General features: G+C 43.3%; 1 protein-coding gene across 3 annotated transcripts in view; it reads left to right on the forward strand.

Annotated features, from left to right (window-relative positions):
- ARHGAP26 (Rho GTPase activating protein 26) overlaps nucleotides 1-24039 on the forward strand; it is a 483661-nt gene that overhangs the window by 396382 nt on the left and 63240 nt on the right. For all 3 annotated transcript variants that reach the window (XR_014015710.1, XM_081232450.1, XM_081232451.1), the window contains exon 20: nucleotides 12207-12360. Coding sequence is in view for 2 of the 3 variants with exons in the window: in XM_081232450.1 (XP_081088576.1) it covers nucleotides 12207-12360 (154 nt within the window). In the remaining variant the exon portion in view is untranslated. The remainder of the gene's footprint in view (nucleotides 1-12206; nucleotides 12361-24039) is intronic.

Raw genomic sequence — 24039 nt, forward strand, 5'->3', positions numbered from 1 at the left:
TGTATCGAATCTTGTTTTCACCTCTGGATTTCTGAGTTCTTTGCAGCAATTGGGTTACTGGGCCCTCAAATCTCCAGTCTGGTTTCAGCCTTTGTAATGAGGGAGTCCAGTGGTGGAGGGTGGGAGTCGAGGGTCCCAGCTGTGCCCGAAGGCAGGCAGCCCTGGGTCCCTGTGCCGGCGACAGCATTCAGGCAAGTCTCCTGCCTTCTCTCAGCCTCAGTTTACTTGTCTGTAAAATAGGGATAATAGGGCCTACCTCATAGGGAAGTGGTGTGGATTCAATGAACTTATACAGCTAGGCAGCTGGCACAGGCCTAGACATGGCACTGCCGTCGACTGAGAGCTGCTGCTACTATTATTAGTTCCTGTTTAATCACATGCAGACACCAAGGAGTATAAAAACGTGACCTCGTCTGTAAGGAGCTCACATTTGAATAAAGGAAGTAGACAAGTGAATAGGTAATGGTAAGTCGGCAGGATAACTGCTCTCAGATGTGTGCATTCAGGGAGCCAGGAGAACACGGTGGTTGAAAGCACTCATGGGCACCAGGCACCTGGGTGAGAGTCCTCCTCGGCTGCTCTCTGGCTGTGTGACGTGGGCCAGTTATCTGCCATTGCATGGCCTCAGTCTCCTCTTCTGGAAAACAGGGATAACAGTTTCCTTATAGGCTTGTTGTGAGGAATAAAGCACTTCAAATGGTTCTCAGTAAATGCTGGGAGGTGTGGCGGTGGTACTATTATTATATACTTATTATATTTTTTATGTATTTATATGTTTATTTTTATATGTTTATATAAATATGATATTTATTGTATATATTATATATATATAATATTCTCTATGAGTTACAGTAAAGGCGCAATTCAGAAAAATGACCCACATTGCTTTGAAGAGGAAAGAGACCCCATATCTGGATTGGCATCTCTCTCTTTGTTACAGAAAATGTTTTTTATCCCTTTGTCATTCAGAAGTAATGGCCTTCCTTATCATTACTCCTGAACACGAATCTTCCCCACCCCCGGAGGATCACTGTTTTTAAAGAGGTTGTCATATCCCATAATATGGCTGCACATTGGTGCAACCACTGAGGTTGTTTCAGATATGTTGCTTTTATGAGTAAAGCCACTATAATCATCCTCATAGCTAAATCTGTTCATATTCATGATTATTTCCTTATGATCAATTCCTGGAAGAATTTCTGGGACAGCAGATATGCACAGTTTTAGGGCTTTGACCCATCGAACAATAGCCTGTGTTCCCCTTAAGTATCTGGCTGGGGTCGTTCTTGCTGTGGTCTGTAACAGAGAACACTTGGAACAGGCCTGGCCTCACCCACATCTGCCACAAACACAGCATCGAGCTGTGGGGTGAGATGCTTCTCATGTTTCCACGACAGCCATGGTCACCTAAGGTTTTGTACTAAGCAATGTACAGTGCAGATCAGGACAGATCAGACGATATTGGTAAATTCCTCTAAGCTTGAAATAGTGCCGAGTTTATGGTTAGATGGAAACAGAGGCAGCTCTGGATCAGGTCTTAAAGCATATTCTGGGAGCATGTAAGAAAGAAGATGGTGATTAGGAGAAAATCAATTAGATCCTTGCCCAAGATTAATTTTATCACACGAGGCAGCAGGTGAAAGTTAAGGATGTGTGAAAGCAGACGTGCCTAAGCTGCAGATCAAGCCGTCCCTGTCTGCACACAGGGGACAGGAGGATGGGAGACGGGAAGATAGTGAAGCACTACATCTTCTCTCTGAACATGAGGAGACGCTCCCTGGAAACGGGGCTGGAATCTCCATGTGTGCGGATATTTGTGGGGTGCTCAACTTTCCTCCCTTTCTCTGGAGAAACATTTTCATTGAAAAGCACATAGGGGTGCGTGTATACATATACTTTTTAGAGTTGATTTTAGAAACCCTTATTTTCCTGGGAAATTAGAGTAATGTCCAGGCTGGCCTGGAAAGGCACCATAGGAGCAGGAGCTGGAAGGTTCTGCCAGCTCTCGCCCCTCCTAGGTTGCAGTGCAGCCACTCACCACTGTTAGATGAGCAGGTCACAGTGTACTGTTTCCACACACGAACCCTCCCCTTTGTCTGGTCTATGGACAAAAATAGACGACTATCAAAGCACTTCACTGAGTTTACTCTTTGGAGTTAAAATGCTGGGGAAGACTCTGCAGGTAATTTGTGGGGGGAAAAAAATGCTGTATTTCCATACAGTGATGTTTTTCAGATTAAGGCCTCTTTCCATACCTAGCTCTGTACTTCCCAAACTTGAATCATTTACATAGGCCTTCATTCACTCTTTGGGCTACAACCACATAACTTTTGCACTGTTGTTTGTTTAATATATTTATATAAATCAATTTGAAAGCAGCTCACTTCTTTACACGGCCTCGTCCTACTCAGTAAAATTTCTACAACGTGAATTTTATTATCTTACTGTATTACTCTCTAATATACATGAAAATAAATATGAAACTGTTCAACTAAAAAATGTTCATCCACATTTGACCTTAGAATTGTTGTGTGTCCACCTGTGGAATACGTACTACAGTTTGGAGTCCACAGAGCTTGCTCTAAATTTCTGACTGGCTCAGATCCTCCTTCTTAACCTAAACACACAAACTCAAGATTCCTTTGTCTGCTCAACTGGAACTGGGTTCAGATGTTGTCCCTTAGCTGTTTATATCACTGTGAACACTCGCCATTCATCTGTCGATTTCACGTTGTGCACTCTGGGTTCGTTGTGACCCCTCTCCAGGTTTCACATGACCTTACCTTTCTTCAGATTTTTGCCACAGAGTAGATACGTTGTTACAGGGATCGCACCTATGAGAACACACACACACACACACAAACACGTACACCTACACAATATCTCCATGTACCTCTCTTCTACCTTCAGACTTCATATGATACTGTCAGAACCTCATTTCCTATTATGTCTCTGTACCTACTCTCTTTTGAGTTCACTTATGTTTTTCCTCATTGGCATACTTGCAGTTTAATATTTGTTCTGTGATCCATGGGTCAGCCCTCTCTTCAGCCCCTAGTTGACATGCTTGATGAGCCCAGAACTCCCAGAGTAGTTCCCTTGGGTGCTTCCCACCAGCACACGTTTGCCCTTCACCTCGCTGCAGTGCCCCTGCCCTGTGCAGAAGTTGGAGCCCATTCTTATCTCTTAGAAGTGAATCTGTGCCAACACTCTGGCCTCAGATTGTCATGGAAGTATCTGGCATGTTAGTTGATGCTCACTGATATGTGTTTTATTTTCCAGAAGGAGTTTTTCATTCTGTGTGGGTAGACCAGTTGTGTTCCCAGGCACCTCTGTACGACTCGTCCACTTTAATCTGAGAGTGATAGTGGAGTCGTCTCCAGGTGGCTTTTTCCTTTTCCCAGTGTTATCTCATCTCATCCTTATAATTGGTAATCACCCCATGAGGTAGGTTCTCATCATCCACATTTTACAAACAAGTAAACCAGGGCTCGAAGGGTTAAGCAGTCACACAGCTAGCGAACGGCAGAGAAGGGATTTGTACCCAAGTCATGCCCCTTCCCCATGCCATGTTGTCAGTTCTTGAGCTGCTGAAGTGAAAACCTTGCTAGACTGAGTTAAGGAAGCAATAAAAACCATCTGTCCCAGAGTCCAGCGTTGCCACGGAGGCAGCTGAACCATATTGAATGGGTTCCTCAATACGCGTGGTGGCAAGCAGCAGCCACACGACGACCCCCCCCCCCACCACGTCACCCCAGCTCTGCGGCGAGCAGTGTGCATTCAACAGTCACTTAATATGCTGGGCCGAGGCAGTCATCTCGTTTGTGATCACTTTAGAACAGATGGAAGGAGGTTTTTCAACTGTGCTGCCAGATGAATGGTAGCAAAGGAGATTACTGTTTAATCTTCAAGTTAACACGCAGATACATCATGCAGCAGAGATTGGACTGGTATGTCTAGGTGAAAGCTATACTTCTTCCAGGCAACTGCAGAAGGTAGAGCCAGAGGATTAGAGGGAACCTAGCACCCAGGTCTTGTACTTCTTAAGATTTCTTCCAAAAGGTTGCAAGGTGACACTTATCACTTATTTTGTCCTGAATTTTTAATACTTAACACAGAAATACCTCTTTTTATTGCACTTTGCTTTATTGCACTTCACAGATACTGCGCTTTCCTCAAATTGAAGGTTTGTGGCAACACTGCGATGTCAGGTGATGGTTAGCTTTTTTTGTCAATAAAGTTTTTTGTAATTAAAGTGTGTATATTGTTGTTTTAGACATAGTGCCATCACATACTTTAAATAGACAACAGTGTAGGGTGAACTTTTATACGCACTGGGAAACCCAAAAATTCATGTGACTTGCCTTGTTGCAATATTTGCTTTATTGCAGTGGTCTGGAACCAAACCCAAAATATCTCCAAAGTATACCTGTCCCAAGGTGTTAAAATATGTTTCTGGGAAGTGTGGTTCTTAGACTTGGGTGTGCATTAGAATCATGTAAGGAGCTTGTTGAAAGATACAGATGCCTGGTCTCCTCCCCAGTACATTCTGAATCAGGTCATGCCTGGAGCTCAGGCCTCTGTAATTTTTTTTTTTTTTTTTTTTTTGCGGTACGCGGGCCTCTCACTGTTGTGGCCTCTCCCGTTGCGGAGCACAGGCTCCGGACGCGCAGGCTCAGCGGCCATGGCTCACGGGCCTAGCCGCTCCGCGGCATGTGGGATCTTCCCGGACCGGGCACGAACCCGCGTCTCCTGCATTGGCAGGCGGACTCTCAACCACTGCGCCACCAGGGAAGCCCCAGGCCTCTGTAATTTTAAAAGCAGCCTGGTGATGCTGATGCCAGCTAAAGTTAGAGAAACACTGGCTTGGGGGAGGGAGGGATGGTCAAGGTTGCTTGTCTTCTGTCATTAGCGGAGTGTCTCTTAGACTCTCTGTTGGGGTTTGGGGCAGCCTGATGGTGGTTGGAAGCAGAGGCTCTGTAGTTCCAATGCTTTTTTTCAATGCCATCTCTATCACCTACCAGCTCTGAGACCTAGAGTCCATTACTTTTCATTTCTGAACCTCCATTTGTTCATCTGTAAAATCAATCACTAATACTAGCTTCCTTGGAGGGAAATTACCGTGATTAAGTGAGCCAGTGCATGTAAAGTACTTGACAGTGGGCCTAGAACATACTCAGCACCTAATAAATGTTAGCTCAGATTACGATGATTATCATCAGGCTATAGTCTTACTTTATGTTTGACTAAGAAAATATTCCCCCTCTGGAGCCTGCAGAGTCCAAAGGAGAGGCCCATATGTGAGGGTAATGCAAAGTCTCCCTGGCCCCAGAGGGAGTCCATTTGATGCTGGAGTGCCAGTACTTCAGCAGCCTGGGATGAGTTGTACAGCCTTGGTGGGGTGGGAATGGATTCTTGGGCTTTATTTTACATGGATCTTGTTAACTGGCAGCTGGGATTATCGCTCTGATTAATTCTTTTAGTTCAGTTAATTCATCCTGGACCCTCTCCCAGACAGGCCCAGGGAGAGGTTGAGAATTCAGCTCATGTACTTAACATGTGTGTCTTCCTTGCTGAAAAATAACTGGGAATCCATACTGTTCAGAGCTTTATATAATACCTCTCTCGGAGCCATCAAAGCTGCAGCATGTGTCTTTTCTCAGGTTGCCTCTGCAGATCCTGGGCGCTCTGGACACACCTGTTTGTTTTGGCAGATGACATGTTTATCCACAGGGATTCCTGTTGTCACACAGACTGTAAGGTGTAATGTGGTTCTTATCTTAATTATGTATGGTTGCCATGTGTGAGTGAGAACCGCATAGTTGATGTGGCCCTTAAAAAATGATGCCGTGGAAAGCTCATGGCAGGAAAAAAGTTCAAGGTAGATCATTAAATAAAAAAGAGCATATTCCAGCCTCTCATCTCTGGCATTATCACTATGTGAAACACGTATTGTAGCATTAGGCATTATGTAATCCCACCTTGTTAAAAGAAAAAATATGTGTCTGTTTCTACATATAGAAAAACAACTGGCCTTCTACACACCAGAATATATCTAGGATATTTGTATGCTATTCTGTACTTTTCAGTTGGAGAGGAATGCATAGTTATTATGTATTGCCTAATTTTTACATGATAAAAACAAAACTCTCCAACCATACACTTCATTTACTATCTCAAACCCATTTTGCAATGAGTCATGGCATAAAAATAAGTAAATATATCATTTTCTTCTTTCTCATGAGCAGTGGTGTAAGCAGTCTGTATGTGGGCTTCCTCAGATACCGGGGAACCATAGACTAAAGGGAGAGTGTCCCTCCTGAAAAGTAAGTTCTCAGGGAAGAAAGAGGGCTATGTTGTGAGTAGCAGAGTGTCTGCTTAACTGTGACCATTCAGTTCCCTGTCCAGCCGTTAATTAGAGGTGCGTTCCTACGCCGTGGTTTTTGAAATGCTGTTTCAGGAGAGGCTCCCCACTGTACCTCCATGTCTCATCCCTGTGAATCCCTTCCGTCCTGGGCCAGCCACAATGACTTCCCCATTCTCTCGTGCACTCCATTTTCATTGACATTCTTTCCCTTTGCAAAGCAGAGGGTTATTATGGGCACCACGGGGAGAGAATGTCAGTCAGTCCACAGGGGACCAAAATCAGTGGTGGTTTTGCTGAAGACAACCTGCCAGAAGTTGTGATATCATGTCCTGCATCTAGGGTCCAGACAACATTGACCACATTTTTCACTTATCACCTCCCTGTTTAGTCCATCATTGCCCCGACTACATTTTAAGATTATTTTTTAAAACATTGCCCAACCTATTTTCAAATATGCTGCCCAAACTACTTCTTAAGATTATTTTTATCGTAGGGACTGAGGCTGGGTCAGCATGAAATCAGACCAGCTCAGATTTTAGTAGGGCTTGGCACGCCACTCTTATCAGGAGCAAAAGCTACAGAGGAGAAAAATTGCTTTAGAAAGTCTGATTCCAAGCTTCCTGTGTACTTGGGTGTTTCCCAGAGATGGTAAACGCAGAAATTGCTGTGCACTCATTTTTTATTGCAAAATTCATTAAGCTGCTATGCTATTATCATTGTCTTGTCAAGATGATACATTACAGGCTTCATTGCAAAACTTTAACAAGCAGGAGAAAGCACACCTCTCGCTCCACCATAGCCCGGGAAAGCCTCTGGGCGTTTTGCTTTTGCAAAACGTTTTGCTTTTAATATTTTTGGTGTAACGCCCTGGGTCTCTGCAGAATCTCCATCTGTCTTGTGATTCCCTTTTCTTCCTGTTTGATCATGTGGAGAGTGAGTTCCCTCCTTTGGGCTCTGTGAGGCGTCAGGAGCTGCTGTTAAAGATCAGTCGCCTTCCCTCTTTCTGACAGCTAGTCTGAGACCTCATGGAAAGCTGAGATATCAGCCTCTATGATGACAGACTTCTGTGCGTGGTGAGAAACCTCCCTCAAAGTGGCGACGAAGGTCTGTGTTTCCTATTTACCCTCCAGCTCTGAGTATTCAGTGGGCCAGACGTGTTCAGGCCTGCTGAGCCAGGCGGATTTGGCTGGGCTCTGCATGTGCATTCCTGGCCTCGCCTCTGAGTTCTGTGATCAAGAGACCCTGCGTCTTGTATGTGGCACGCTTGTCATCAGAGCGAGCGGGAATCACTTGGTAAATATGGAAAGTGAAGGAGCTTAGCTCCCAGATTTCCATGGCAACCCTCAGAACAAGTACAATATCACCAAAATTATTCTGTGGTTGCTTTTTTTAGTTGCAGTGATTTGGTTGCATACTCATGTTTTTCCGCTCCTGATTTGTACAAAAAACACAGACTCTGCCCACTGTAACTAGTACTTTGGTTTCAAGGACATTAGTGGTCCCTGCCCGAAGCACCTGAAAAATTCAATCACACAAAACTGCCTCCTGTGTGCTAACAGAATACATTCTGATGGTTTGTGTTGCCTTATTTATGCTTATTATGTATGCCATGACTGTTGTGGACCTTTAATCTCTACTGTGCATGGCCTGGGCACCAGGAATGTATGAGCTGACACTAACTCACCAGTCATCGTCATGGATGCTTGATGTAGTCTGTGAGGGCACACGTGGCCCTGCCCTTCAGTAGTGTGTGTTTTTAAGGACCAAGTCCACATCCAGTTTGTCACTCCTTGGAGAGCACATGTTCATGAAAACATCCAACATGTTACCCATGCATGTTTATAATTGTTTGGGCTTTTATTTTATCATTTCTTTGTTTCTGGGCTCTTGTTTTCTGTGACTAATATGAGGAGAGATTCTTGTGGACAAACATGCCTGAGGAAAGCAAGCATTCTCACTGCTTTCAACCAGTTCCAGAAGACTCTTGCATTGGGGGCATTCTTTCTGTTTTGGCCATTTGATCTTGTCGATTTGACTCATAGCTGGTTGTTGTTTTCCTTTTTCAGCCCACTAGCTCGTAATTTTTTTTTCCTCAGCAATGTAATTGCCATCGGTCCTTCTTATACCTTCTGATGCAGATGCCAGAGCTGGTTTGAATCATCAGTGACTCAGAGAAGTCCAGCTCTGTATTTGAATGATTTGGTTCATTAAAAAAAAAAAAAAATCTTTTCGGCTGCCTGTTCTCATTCTATTTTTCTGTCAGGAGCAAGTATTCATTTGCCCACCTGACAAAAGTCCTCCTGTTTTGAGTGACATTACTGAATCATTTTCTCTTTATTTCTTAATTGATTGCAGATGCTTTAGAATTTGTTGTAGTATAGTTTGCCTTAACCACTAAACATTTGATTTGCTATTGATTTTACTCCCCACTCCTTCTCTGGAATAATCACCTTCCTGCTCACCATCAGGAAGGATCGTCAGCATTTCAGCTTAGACATCTGTCTGCTTAGAAGCTCTCAGTCTCATTATGTGAGGTCTCCTGTCAAAGAAAACTGTAGTGATCTTGTAGTCAGAGAGTGCCAGGTTTCCAGATTTCCTTATCATATGGCCCATTGAGGGAGATCAGTAAAGAGTGTGCATCTTAGGATGTATATTTGGCTATCTTGTCTGCAAAACTATGAAATATTATGATTAATTTTTTGGCATTTTCTCTTTGGACAAAAAACTCCTTTCCCTGATATTTTGTTTTTGTTGTTGTTTTGTTGTAGGTTACACCATATGTGACAGGTCCTAGATATCTAAATATAAGTCAAAATATAATCTCAAAAAGAATTTATTTTTTTAAAAAAGAATTTAAATTCTGTGTCCTCCAGTAAATGAATACCAGAAATCCTCAGGCTCAGTTTGGGTGTAGCCATCTGTTTTATTCTATTGACTTTGCCAGTCCAGGGAGAGTCGAGTCCTCATTATCCACCCATATCCTCGTTCTGTTGTGGGTTTACGGGAGTTTGGGATTAACACACACTACTATACATAAAATAGATAATTGACAGGGGCCCACTGTATAGCACAGGGAACTCTACTTAATATTCTGTAATAACCTACATGGGAGAAGAATCTGAAAAAGAATAGATATAGGTATATGTATAACTGACTCACTTTGCTGTGCACCCGAAACTAATACAACATTGTAAATCAACTATACCCCAATATAAAATTTTTAAAAAGTAAACAAGAAAAGAAAAGAAACAAACAAATATCATGTTCCACATGCTACAGCCTTCCTCATTAGCTCATGGAGAGACCCAGTCTATAATACTGTAACGGGAGATATGTTCTTAAAACTTTTACCTAAGTCCATTTTTTAGAATCAGATCTTTTTATGAGCATTAGGATTCTGATAAAATATTTTATAAAGCAAAGCATCTTTATATAACCTTTTTTTAAATTGTGATTTCAAAGTGTTGTCTGTCACATGCCCAATCTTAGGTTGCTTATAGTCTACTGAGAAAGGTAGACATATGAACAAGTGAATATGTGCAAGTTAATCAATACTCTAGTATACATCTGATTAAAATACCAACGAATTAGTGTCAGAGTCTGCTGTCTGGGGGCAGGGTTTGGTACCCAGGAGGAGCTCAATAAATATTTATTGAAAAAATGAAAATCGAAGAAGGTTTCATTTCAGATACTCTGTTTTTCTAATGCATAGTAAGGCAGAAAAAAAAAAGTCCTGATAATATTTTAGAAAAGCTAATATTCTTTTAGTATGACATTATTTTTAATTCATAGAATTATAACCCTCTCATGGACAAGTAAATGTAATCACAGAGAAATATGAGCTTTAGTTATACTCTCCTATTTCCTATGAATTCAGATTATTATGTCCTGCAAACTTGGCCTCAAACCAGAGTTAATAAAACTCTTCTTCATCTCTCCTCCCATATGAAGCAGAATACGTCTCCACTGAGCCCCAAAGAAGTGTCATCTTTACTCCCCTTGGAATGAAGGTAGTCTTGGGCTCCTCACACTTTTTCAGGAGTCTTGATAATGAGTATTTTGTGCAAAGGAAAATTTTACTTATACTGATTCATACTGATAAATGGCATGTTGATTCCCTCAGTGATCCTCTAATTATGTAATTTAGAGTTGTTTTTTTTTCCTGGTAGCAAGTACCCATTTGCAGGCCCTGTTAGTCCTCCTACATCTTGGCTCAGTGTAACTCTTTTGATTTCTCTTTCTTTGTTGTTTCTCTTTGGAACTCAAGCTTTTGAAATATGAATAGTTCTAAACCTCAGGAATCAATAATCTACTTTTTTCAAAATCTAATTAGAGTTCAGGAATCTCCCATAAGCCTCACGGGGTTTTTAAGTGTTCTGTAGGGCTTCAAACATGGCATTGAGAATTTGCCAAGATACTAGGTGGTATTGGTGTATACATGTGTGTTTGTGTGTTTCTGTATGTGTGTACCTAATGTGAAGATTACTCTAACATCATTTCATAAGCATATTTTTACATACATGAGTAGTGCAAGGGAAGAGTATTTTTTATCATGACCTCACCCCTTTTATTGCCTTAAGAGAGCTGAGTTCACTTGTTGACCTCTAAACTACCATATCAGCGAGCCTAGTCTTCTTCTTAGAGATATGGTATACCTCTGGCTCATTTCAGAAAGGTCCAGTGAGGATTAACCCAGACATGACATTTCTTGATACAGAAACTTATTGCCCAAAACATCAGTTGATTCCAACATGGTGTATCTGTAAGGAATGTGGAACAAGAATGACATTGTATGTCTCTAATGTTTCGCTGCAGCAGCAGTGCCCATGCCATTTGGCTAAATCATCCCCAAAGTGTTTTCTTCAGTGCATGGTTCCAAGTTTTTAAAGATGTGAAGAAACAGAAAGTTCTTTTCTTTGAGCAAGGTTCTGAAGTTTACAAAACGCATTCTTGCATGTGATCCCACTTGATCCTCATGACAGCTCCCCGAGCTGTGTAAGGCCTTTCTCATGCTCCCCATTTTATAGCTGCATTAACCAAGAGACAGAGAGTCAAGGAATATTCCCTGACTCCATACAGCCAGTCAGGGGTAGGAACTCAGGTTTTCTCCTTTCTGACTTGGTAATATTCTCCAAGCACTAATGTGACGGCTTGGAACACGGACTCAGTTTTGTATATGCAGACTACTCTGTAGTCCTTACAGATCTATTGATCAAAGAACTAACTGGAAGCTCCACATCAAATACTTGGAGCTAGAAGCAACCCAGAAGAGTCTATCTGGGGAGTGGTCAGGGGTTTAGACTGCAGAGCCATAAGGAAGTGGATGTCCAAAGAGTAGATATTTTATGGCATGGTACTATAGGGTCAAAGGTAGGACATGGCTTAGGCAAGTGAGACCATGCTGGGGGCAGGAGTTTTAGAATAAAGGGTGAATGTAACCAAACCAAGAGGATATGATTGATTTCAAGGGGGCTTTGAAGGCTCTCTCTGTTCTGACCATCTGCCAGTCCAAAGAAGACACAATTCATGGTGCAGTGGTGGGGCCACTCTTAGGAAAAGACTGGTCATATGAAAGGGGAGATGTGTCCTGTCTGTCAAGGGAGATGTGTCCTGTCAGGCGGAGGACGGAGTTTTGCTCTAAAGTTTCAAGTCACCTGTTACTCTTGGGTTCTTCCTTTCCCACTTGTAATTCTTATCCTTTCCTGTGTCCTTTTCGTAGCTTCATTGGCACCAGAGAGCTCCATCTAATCTCTTTATTTGTAAACTTTTGTATAGGTAGGAGCAGACTCTCCCTATGGAATAATATTAATATGGAGTTTGTGGCTTTTCCTTCCCCCAGAGGAACAGAGAAACAGCCTCATCGACTCCAGCTTGGAATCTGTCGTCTCATCAAACGCAAACAGCATCCTTAATTCTAGCAGCAGCTTACAGCCCAACATGAACTCCAGTGACCCAGACCTGGATGTGCTCAAACCCACCCGGCCCAACTCACTGTAAGTATGACGTCTGGCTGCTGGCCACAGGGCGCCCTTGGTCAGCCATTCTGCCCAGAATGTGCTGTCTGGCCCCATCTGACTTTGAGTATTGTCCCATGAACCTGATTTAAACCTTCTCCCTCGACTTGGAAGCTTGGCTAAGTTTGTTTTGGATTTTTTAAGCATCATCATCTCAAAGGGGAATCATTATTCTTAACATACTGCTTCTTGGCCTTGGTGATGTTTGATTTACCATCCTGCTGAGATGGCTTTGGTGATGACTCATTGCCTGTGCTGGCTGCTGGGCATGAAAAGCAATTTCTTTTAGTTTTACAAACATCCGGGCACTGTAGTAGCTCAGTAGATTTGTAGCTAAGTCTGCTTCACTCATTTGTGTTGTCACAGTTTCCCTTCTCCCTGACTGTGTTGAGTATGTTCTGTGCTATCTCTGTGTCCACTTCCAGAGAAAATAGCTCCCAGGTGCTCTTTGAGTCTTCAACTCCTCAAACCTTAGCATGACCGTGATCACAGAGCAAATTCTCTAAAGGAGAAGAACCTCTGTTGCTTCATTCTTGGGTGTTGAGCACCCTACAGCTGAGACAGGCAGTTTTGAGGCTGGTTGTCCAACCCTCCATGGAAACTAGATCTACTCTGCTTGGGCCAGAAAGTTCTCTTTTGTGGTTACATCCCACATTACTTAGCCTGCTTCTTCAGACCACCCCATAAATCTTCTCCACTAGAGCCTTTGCATAAAGAATATGAGGGCATGACAAAACAGCTGGACTCTCCAGCCACAGTTGTATAAGACTCAGGAAGAACAGAGTTGACTTTGCTTTTCTCTGGTGAAAATAGTTTGAGGTTCAGCCGCAAATTGCCTTCAGGACAGTTGTTTCTCTTGGTGAGGCCCCAGGATGTCAGAACCTTTTCCTGCCCCTCTCCTTGCTGTGGTTGCATGATCACGCTCCGCCATTCTATCTTGCTAACATAGTTACAGATCTGCAAAATGGGTCTAACAATTTTTGCCTTAGAAGGGACTAAGGGATATTAAGGTTTGGAAGGAAAAATGACTCTAAAATGGATATGAGGCACTTAGAAAATGCAGCAACAGTGTAAGATGGAATTGTACATTGAGAAAATCAGGTCTTTTTAATTGTTGGCAGCTTTAAGTCCTACCTTGATATTCAAAAAATGTAATTACCTGTTATCAGGTAGATGATGCATTGTTTTTTTTTTTACCAAGAACTAGCCTCAAATGCTCAAAATAATTTAACTTGTTCAGCTTGTGGGCAGTGAGTCCTTTCTGGTTCTCCATGGCCAGACTTGCCTGTGGAGCCTCCCTTCCTTGATGGATGGCTCTCTCGGGTACTCCTAGAGCCGTTTTCCTTGCAGTTGCTGAAGTTATTTGTTGCTCAGAATGAGCAAGGTTGAATTTCTAGCCCAGGTTGCTTAACACTCCCTGATTTTAGCCGGCGGCATGAACTAGTGGTCTTTAATCTTTGTTTTCAGCTGCTGGGGGCTGGGAGCCCCCCAAGTCACCACTGAGTACGGTGTGTCCAAAGAGGCTGCTTTGGCAGCTATGTGGAAATGGGGGGTTAGGTCTTTTAAACAGGTCATGGAGGAGGGGGCTTGGGATTTTTTTTTTTTTTTTCAGTTATCTAGATGTGATTTGTTTTACATGAAACACTGGGGGTCACTTTGCCTGCTTCACGCCATCCACCAGACACATCCCTACCTGGTGTATGTTTGGGGGGGCTTTCCCAAGGAAGGGAGGATGAGGCCAGGAACAGTCCACTTGTTTGCCTCTGGTGGAGGATGGGAGGTAGGAATGTGGGTGTGTTTCTCGCAAGACTGTTGTCTTCCAAGCCGAGTGAATAGCTAACTGATACCTGGAAGTCTTGAGCTCCAGGAGGGCTGCTCTTGAGGTGGAAGCAGTGCTGACACCAGCGTTTGCCACGGACCTGATGAGGGCCATGCCAGCAGCCCTACACACTCTGCAGCTGGTTCTCCACCCATTTCTGAAACCCAGGGCCAGGAGATGTTGTTGCCCAGTTTGTGCCTGCCAGATTTTTTCTGCCTGGGATTGGCCTGGCCTGGGATTGGACCACCGACAGATGGATGAGAGGTCATCCCGGCAAATGGAAGCCACAATACTTCCCTGAGTCAGTGAATTCTGAGGCACCCTCTGCCATGGTGCTTGGACTCAGTTGCAACCAGCCGAGACCACTTGGGTCTCAGCCTCGGTCCTGGACCCTTTCATTCCTTCCGTCATTGTTCACTTGGAGGTGCACAGAGCTCCTTGAATGGGGACACTTAATGACGCAGATGAAAACACAAGACCGAGTCGAGGGGTGGGGGATTACCGTTACCTTGACTGTAAATTAGGCACAACATGGGGAAACCAGTCACCAGAAAACTGTCCGTTCTTTTTATTTCATTCATTTGTTTTTCATTGTTTTCATAATGACTGGAATGATCCTTCTGACCACATAACAATCATAATGAAAGAAACTTGTTTGTGACTCAGCATCCCTTGGTACTTTGGAGGCCACATTTTGCTGTCTCCTTTGTAAATCATTTCTAATTCTCCAAGGAGATGAGGATCCTCTTGCTTATGTGGACATAATGCTAAATCAGGCATCAGAATCAGAGATGCCACCATTTCAGGCTTGCCAGGGCAAGGCTGCAGGGATCCTATCTTTGGCAGGTCCTCAGCTGGACCTCTTGAGGTAGCTGTCTCTCCTAAAGATCAAAGGACACTTGGTGAGCCGAGACCAAAGTTTAGCTCATCTAAAATGATCAGCAAATATTGCTGACCTGGTTTATGCTCAGACCTCTGCTGAGCTACCTGGGGTAAAGGAGAAAAAGAGGATTCCTGGCCTCCCCGGGAGTTTACACTCTGGCTGAGGAGGAAAGATGGTGGTAAATGGCAGTGCTAAATGGGGCTTAGAGCTCATAAGTGCATTTAGAGTTCAACAACTCTTAACTGGGTATCTGTTAGGTACACAAACCAGTCAGTGTCGGGAAAAGTGGTGTAGATGAAATGTGAGGTGGGCACCAGGTAAGATGATATGGGTGGATGAAGAGCATTTCAGGTAAGGGGATGAGAGAGGCAGAGATAATCCAGGATGGAGAAAAACAGTCTACAGACGTGTGTGTTGGGGGAGGGGGAACTTAATTCTTCCCCCACCACAACCACCAGACAAACAAACAAAAAAAGGTTGAACCAACCATTAAGATCAGGTCACTTCACACAAAAGTCCAGATTTCATGCTGGAAGCACTAGACACACACACACACACACACACACACACACACAAAATAATGAATTTAGACAGGACCTTACAGCATTCACAAAAATTAACTCAAGATGGACCATAGACCTAAATGTAAAATGCAAAACTATAAAATTTCTAGAAGACAACATAGGAGAAAATCTAGGTGTCTTTGGGTTTGGCAATGACTGTTTAAGGACAACACCAAAAGCATAATCCATGAAATAAAAAATTGGTAAGTTGGACTTCATTTAGGCTAAAAGCTTCTGCTCTGGGAACAACATTATTAAGAGAATGAAAAGCCAAGCCACAGACTAGGAGAAAGTATTTGCAAAACACGTATCTGACAAAGGACCAGTATACTAAATATATAAAGAACTCTTAAAATTCAACAGTAAGTAAACAACCACCCGGTTAAAAGCTGAGCAAAGGGGCTTCCCTGGTGGCGCAGTGGTTGGGAGTCCGCCTGCCAATGCAGGGGACACGGGTTCGTGCCCCGGTCTGGGTGGATGCCACATGCCGCGGAGCGGCTGGGCCCGTGAGCCATGGCTGCTGAGCCTGCGCGTCCGGAGCCTGTGCTCCGCAACGGGAGAGGCCACAACAGTGAGAGGCCTGCGTACCGCAAAAACAAACAAACAAACAAACAAACAAACAAACGATCAAGTGATCACACTCTTAGGTGTTTATACAAATGAGTTGAAAGCTTAGGCCCACGAAATCCTGCCCACAAATGTACATAGCAGCTTTATTCATAATTGCCAAAAGTTGGAAGCAACCAAGTTGTTCTTCAGCAAGTGAATGGATAATCAAACTGTGGCACGTCCAGACAATGGAATATTATTTGGTGATATAAGGAAATGAGCTATCAAGTCATGAAAAGACATGGATGAACAATAAACGCATACTGCTAAGAGAAAAAAGCCACTCTGAAAAGACTACAGTATGGTATGATACCAACTATATGACATTCTGGAAAAGGCAAAACTATAGAATCAGTAGAAAGATTACTGGGCAGGAAGGACACAGAGCATTTTTAGGACAGTGATACTCTTCTGTATGATATCCTAATAGTAGATATTACTAAATGCATAATACAAGACATTATGCATTTGTCAAAACCCATAAAACTCATAGAAAAGAAAGAGTGAATCCTAATGTAAACTGTGGACTTTAGTTAATAGTTAATAATAATAGCAATAATAATAATGTATCAGTATTGGTTCATCAGTGGCAATAAACGTACCACACTAATGAAAGGTGTTAATAATAGGGGAAACTTAGGGAAAGGGGAGAGTTATATGAAAACTCTAAGTTATTTTGAGCAATTTTTCTGTAAACCTAAAACTGCTCTAAAAAGTAGTCTATTAGTAATTTTTTTAAAATCTAGATTTCCAGCTTCTTCTGAAAAGTTAAAAGATTTGGCCACACTAAATTCATATGTTGCTTGGTAACAGATGATACTCTTTAGTCACTCTCTTCTTACGAGCCCACTTCACTCTTTTCTGTCTCCAAGGCCTGTGATAAATTAAATACGGCCAAAGAATCTTTGCAACCCCTCCCATTAAGAGGTGGAGTCCTTGAATCTAGGCCGGCCTTTACCCTCTGACTTGATTTGATCATTATATGACTTCCAAGCCCAGGCCGCAAGGCCTTGCAGCCTCCCATCTCCTCTTGGAACCCAGCCACCGCGTAAAAAGTACAGCCTAGCCTCCTTGAGGATGAAGCACTGTTAGAGAGAGGAAGCCCGCTGTCCCAGCCAAGCCCAGTGCCCAGGCCACCAGTCAGCTAATGCAGCCACATGAGTGAGTCCAGGAAAGACCAACAGAAAAGCTGCCCAATTACCCCCACAGATTCATGAAAAATAATACATTGTGGTTGTTTTAAGCCACTGAATTTAGGCCAGTTTTTTCAGCAATAGTTAACACAAGTCAGAGTCATGGGCAACTTCCTTGGGATGGCACTGGGCTGCCTGGGTCAGGTATGGAAGACTCTCACTGTAGCATAGTGGCACGTGGAGATTAGCCTTTCCATTTTCAGAATCTTCTTTGAAAGAAAATGACTCATAAATGAGATTCTAAGAAGTTCAGAAACAAAACAAAACCCATAGCTGATGGCTGAGGCATGGAAAGCAGGAAGCCCTAGGTTTTAATCCTGGCACCAACATCGACTGGCTGGTGCTCTTCCTTGGCCCTGAACATGCCCCTGAACGTGCCCAGTGCCCGCTCCCGGTGGTGGAAGGAGTGGGGCTGACCTGTCTCTAAGAACAGAGGTCATTCACTGGGTGCTTACAAAGGACTGCAGAAATAAGTCACTCTCTCCTCTCCCAGTGACCAACAGAGATGGCCTCTTGCCACCGCTTTTCTGGGAGATAGTGATTTTTAAGGAGGAAGTAAACAAATGCTGAGAACGAAGTCAGGGAACATCCCACTAGGGACTTAAGATACTGCAGTAATTCCCCCAAATTAAAACCGACTAGGGGAATGCTTTTTTCAAACCGCTGGGGTAGGGATGGAGGGGCTTGTTAGGATTGAAAGAAGGCCAGGAGAGCAGGGGATGATTCCAGCAATGGAGGAACCCAGCCTTGGAGTTCTCTCTGCCTAAGTGGTCCCCACCCCTAAAAAATAACTCACTGCCCAGTAGCCCCATCAATAAAGCTAATTTTCCTCGTCCTTTCCACTTAACACACACACACATGCATTTCCAAGTTATTTCTGGTTACCTAAAAGATGTGTGCATGCCAGACGCCTTCAAATTCTGCCAGAGTCAACCATCCTCTCTGGTTTTAGTGGCCAGTGAGAGGCGGCAAGAGAACAGTGCCTGGAATTCAGAGGATAAACAAGGCCTGCTTCCAGGCAGAGTTGTTTCTCTGAAGCCCTGTTGGCTCCTGCTGCATTTGATTCAGCGGCTCTCATCTGAAACCTGGGGAAAGCTTGCCTGGAGAGAGATCTCTAAAATTTTACTTCTGTTTTGCTTATTCAGTCAAAATTCACTCAACAAATATTGTTGAACACTGACTGTGGGCCAGGTGTTATTCTGAGTGCTGAAGATAGAGTGATAGAAAGATTAGAGTTTCTGTTCTCATTGATTTTATATTCTAGGAAGGTAACATCAGTATCTCAAATATCAAATGTTGAGAAGTTCTGTGGAGAAAACCAACATAGAATGAAGGAGGTACAGATTTGGAGGGGAAGGAGGCAAGTTACTTTAGGACTTTGTGCCTCCGTTTCTTCATCTGTAAAATGGGTCATCATACCCTCCACAAAAATGTGTTGTGACAGTTAAATGAGATCACCTTTTGTCATATCATTTACATGTACAGCACTGTGAATGGCAGTTACCGGTAATGACTCAGAGGCCCTGTTCCACACCATCTTTTCTCTCCCTCTATTCCGTCAACCCTGGTGTGTATTTTTTGGGTGCAGAGAGATGTCCCAGGCTGTTCTGCTCATCTCTCCGCACAGGCTTCCTATCTTGGTAGCCTGGAGCTCTCTGTCAGGTCAGTCTTTGAGTATCAGTGAAAAGGAGGGGACTTCTACTGTAGAGTCAGGTGCTGCCCCACCTTAGACCTAGACTAGCTGGGGTAGGCAAGCCTGTTCCTGAGACATGTGAGAACCTCCACATCCCATGGGGTACCTGATAAGCTGCATGCCTAGCTGTTATTTATTGGGACCAAATGAATCACTAAAGGAATAAGAGGCATTAGACAGCTTATAACTAATGGCATATTTTTTAAAGTAATTTTACCATCTAAGTGCTATTTTATGCCAAAAGAGTTACACCCAAACAGGCAGCTATGATTTTGCTCCAGTGATCTTTATTTTGTCATTCTTTGGGATGCAGGGATTTGAAAGAGGACATTTTCCTCTGTGGTTGAGTCAGTTTGCTGTGGGAAGAGGATCTTTCCTGTTAGATTGAGGATACTGTTTCTCACCTACCTCCAAGCAGAAAAGGTCTCTTCAGACAGTTTTGCCTGAAAATTCGGTGGCATTCCCCACCTTGAAAAATAGCTCAAAAGCATAATGATTTTCACAAGGAGTCATTTGCCTTTTCTTATTACTCCTCACCACCCCCACGGTGGCTCCAGCCTGCTTGGTCGTGGTTGTCTCTTGGACAAGCCCAGAACCTTCCCTCTTACGTCTCAGGCTCCTGGGGCCACCATGGCCACAGCTCTTCCAAGTACCAGGCCAGCTTCCCTTGACATTTTCAGAGATTCGTCACTGACATGACCCACATTCTTGTTTCCTGAGAGGCCTCCTGTCAGCTTTTCCCATTCCCCAGCCAAGATATTCTGGGCCAGTCAGGAGCCCAGCTGGCTTCCCTCGGTTGAGGGTGGAGATTCCTGCCTGGTGACCCATCCGATTTTTATTGGATAAATGTGTTTGGTTATTAGCGGTTCTTCTTTTTTCCACAGAAAAATCGATCGAGGCAGGCCTCACACTTCATGACCCAGCAGGATTTCTTTCCTAAGCACCAGGGCTGTCCGTGGGCTTGGATCTCTCCAGCCTGTCAGCAGAGGGGGTATGGGAGGAGGCGGGGACTGGACATCATTCCAGTGCTCAGCCAGCATCCCCGTTTTCCAGCAGAGTGGAAGTCACAAATGGAACAATGTTTTCCTTCACACAGATTGTTTTCTTCTCTCCTTTATGAGCTAAAATCATATAAAGGGTCTGCATTTTCTTCTGTAAACTAATTAATCTTACCAAATAATCTTAAACAGTTCCCCCCATTTGCCATGACATGGAATAGATGCTGAAGCCTTGGGGTTTAATTAAACATATGAACGAACGAATTTCATTCTGGATTTAGCTGCATTTTATATGTGTAAGTAGGTGTTAGGCATTTTAAATCTCCAGTTTTTGGTAGTGTCTTTAGGGAAGGAAATAGGCTTAAGATTTTGCATGGTTTTCAGCACTATTATGCCTGTAAGTGGACTTGGAAGGAACTCTGAAAGGCCGTTTTTCTCCCTTTGGGTTAGATCTGGGATTGTTTGTCTCCCTCCCTGTGTATATAATTTGGAGGAATCTTATTGGTTGATCCAGATCCTAAATTGGGTAAATTAAAATCATATTAGAGTTCAAGTACTGCTTTTTAAACCTTTTTAGTCAGTCTGGAAAGCAGATGCTTCCTTAGCTAGGAACACATTTCTAGTTGGAAACAGCCTTGGGGTCTTATTTTTAATGCCTTCTCTGCATTAAGAATATAGAAAACCATGTACTGTAGTCTGCTTTGGTCTCTGCATACTGCTCTTTCAGGGCAGAGTGTTAGCTCAGCACAGTGTTTGCCAGAGTGTGGCCCTGTGACCAGCATCATTGGTGTCACCTGGGAGCTTGTTAGAAATGCATGTTCTCAGGCCCCACCCAGACTTATTGGGTCAACAACTCTGGAGGAGGAGCCCAGCAATCTGTGTTTTAACAAGCCCTGCAGGTCATTCTGACACATGATCAAGTCTGAGAACCGTGGTGTGTCATCGCTGGCACTTTGATTGTCCCTGCAGTGATAACAGTACTGGAGCTTAAGAGCACCCTGCCCTTAGCCCTCAGGGGAACCCAATTAGCTCACCAGTGCTATACTTGTACAGCTCACCAAGGAAGCCAGCCAGCTGCTTTGCAAATGCTTGCCTTTTGGTCGTAAATCAAGAGAGGGTGAGTACATCAATTAATCAAGCCAATAGATATTTTTATTGAGCACGTACTATGTGTGTAACATGAGAAAGTCAAGACCCTTGCATTGACAGAAGAGATCTCAGGGTATGTGATACTGAAAGTGGTGGGTCAGCATCAGCATGTACAAAAGACGTGAGACTTCTGGGTCAGCATTCCCCAAACTGAGGCAGGAATGGGAGACAGGTGGAAAGAATGGAGTTGGACAAAGTTCAACCGATTCTTGACAAGAGGACTTCTGTGCCTTTAATATGTCCGTTGTGAATCTCCCAAGGGGCATGTCTTATGCTGCATTTCCTAAATGTATTTGACCACAGAAGATGGTTTTACAGTGCTTCTCTTCAGCCTCTTAACACAGGATCCCACAGTTTAGGAACTGCTATTCTAAAATACTCTATTTTTGAGGGGGAAAATGCATTTCTTATAATGGATGGTATTATTATGGCAGAGATCCTTCAAAAGAATAGCGATTTCATTCATAATAGATATATGGCCACAAATAGCTATCTGAAGACTGGAATGGGCTATGTCATAACATAATGGGTTATATCATGTACAAAGCATCAGTGAGCCTTGGGGTCCGGTGTAGGGAAAAACCCATGTGGCCTGGGCAGTGAAACCTTAGCTCTGCTATATCCTGTGTAAACTTGGGCAAGTTATTTGCCCTCTCTGAGTTAAACCTCTTCTTTGAAATGGTAATAATAATAATACCTACCTTCAAGGTTTTTGTGAGGATCAGGTGAACTATCCCTGCATAACACTTAGTAAATGGCTTAGTACATAGTAAGTGGTCAATAAAAATTGGTTGCTACTATAATTCTTTTTATTACCTTATCATCATTGGCTCTTAGACTGCCCCCACCATGACCAGTGAACAAGCCCCTAGTGTTGATTCCTTTCAGTTGTAGCAGTAGATAGACAGTCAGTGTTTATTTTTGTTTATTTATTTGGTCCTGGTGTGACACAAAGCAACCAGATTAAAAACATTGAGATAATAATTTTAAAATAAAAGAACTAATACTAAATCAACGACAAATAATCAAATACACGGAAATCAGTAGAAGCACTCCTTTTACAAGTCAGGCTTCAAGCTCTTTGCTCAGAGTCATCAGGTTTAGGTGTTTACTCTCGAGAGTCTTGTCAAGCATCTACCCTATTGTTTCTCCATTGGGTGGAGCCAGTTGGAACTATACTAATTAGACTGTAACGTAATTGCAATCCTGAGTTCTCACTGAGGGATAATTTAGCCTCAGGAATTGCTTTCCAGCCTGCGACTCTATATAAATGTGACTGGCATTATGGCAAAAAGTCATTTCTGGAAAAAAAATCATCCTGAAATGCTGCATCTTAGTCATCCACTGCCTTTGTTCTAGCTGGTTCTCTTCCAGTGCCTATCAGCTTCCTTCTGAAGGAAGCGGTGAGGTTCTCCCTAAGCCATTGCTTCAGTATTTCTTCCAGTACTCCTAACACACTGAAGAGGTGATGGGGCTGTTCCTTGGCTGTTGTCAAAAATGCTCAGAAAAAGGGATAAAATAGCTGCTTTAAGGTAACCTTATTACCGCTTGTTGCCCTTTTTGAAGAAGCCATGTTCTCAGAGGGAACCAAGACAGTATTGTCCACAAAGAAATAAAGGCAAAATACCCATCCAGGGTTGACATATTAGACTCCTAAGAGGAAACATCAGTACAATGAAAATAGCATAACTCAAGGAGAATTTATTTACAAAGAGGTGGGAGCAAGAGAATCACAAGACTTAGAACACTACCAGGGCTAGTAGCTGCCAACTAATTACGATCCTTAGGCCAAAGGGACGTGAGTAGAAAGTGGTTACCAGAACCCAGAAGGGGAGAGAGTTCTATCAAGTGGGCACCTGGAAAGGACCTTTGGTCAAGGGACTCAGCCAAGTGGAGGTGACCTCTCAGAAAGGGAGACAAGGGAATAAATACCTTGGCTCTCTCCTTCCTCCTGCTCATCTCCTGCCAGAGCTCCCCATTGGTGAACCCAACAGGAAACCCTGTTGATGAAATCCATGCTGGTTAGCTCCCAGAGAGGAGGGTGGATGGAGAGTGGATGCTGTCCAGCACAGAGGTATAGTGTGGTGCCATGTATAAAAGCCAAAGAGTGGGGCCAGAATGGATAACCATCAGTAAAGGGCTGCCTAAATAGATCGTAATGTAGACTGCTACCCAGTACAGCAGAGGAATTCTGTATGTGCAGGTATGGAGCGTGAAGGGAAAGAGCATGGTGTAGGGTAGTGTGCAGCTGTGGTTCTCAGCCCAAGCTGCACATTAGCAGCACCCAGGGAGCCTAAAATGAGAAATTCCAATGTGCAGGCCCCTTCCCTGGAGCCTCAGAGTTCATTGATCTGGGGTGGGATCTGAGGTTTGGTATGTTTCTTGAACTTCCTAGGTAATTTGATATGCAACTACTTTTCAAAACCGTTAGTGTGCATTGTGTGATCCTACTTACATATAAGAATCCAGGAGTATATACACAGACAGATGTGTGTACCTGTTTGTAATATTTCTGGAAAGATACAGGAGAATGAATCAGTGTGGCTTTCTCTAATGAAGGCAGATCAGACAGTGGCTTGTGCTGGAAGGGATACTGATTTTTCAATACTACCCTTTTATTGTTTTGCAATTTTTTTTACAAGCACATGCATGGATTTTTCCGTTTTGAAAACTCAGTTAAAATAGATTTACTCATTTCTGAAATTGCCGTTCTTTTATTTATTCTCTTAAATTTGTGGAGTACATCTTTGT

This window comes from Mesoplodon bidens, assembly GCF_964165515.1.
Source record: "Mesoplodon bidens genome assembly, chromosome: 4".
In the NCBI taxonomy this organism is placed as follows: Eukaryota; Metazoa; Chordata; class Mammalia; order Artiodactyla; family Ziphiidae; genus Mesoplodon; species Mesoplodon bidens.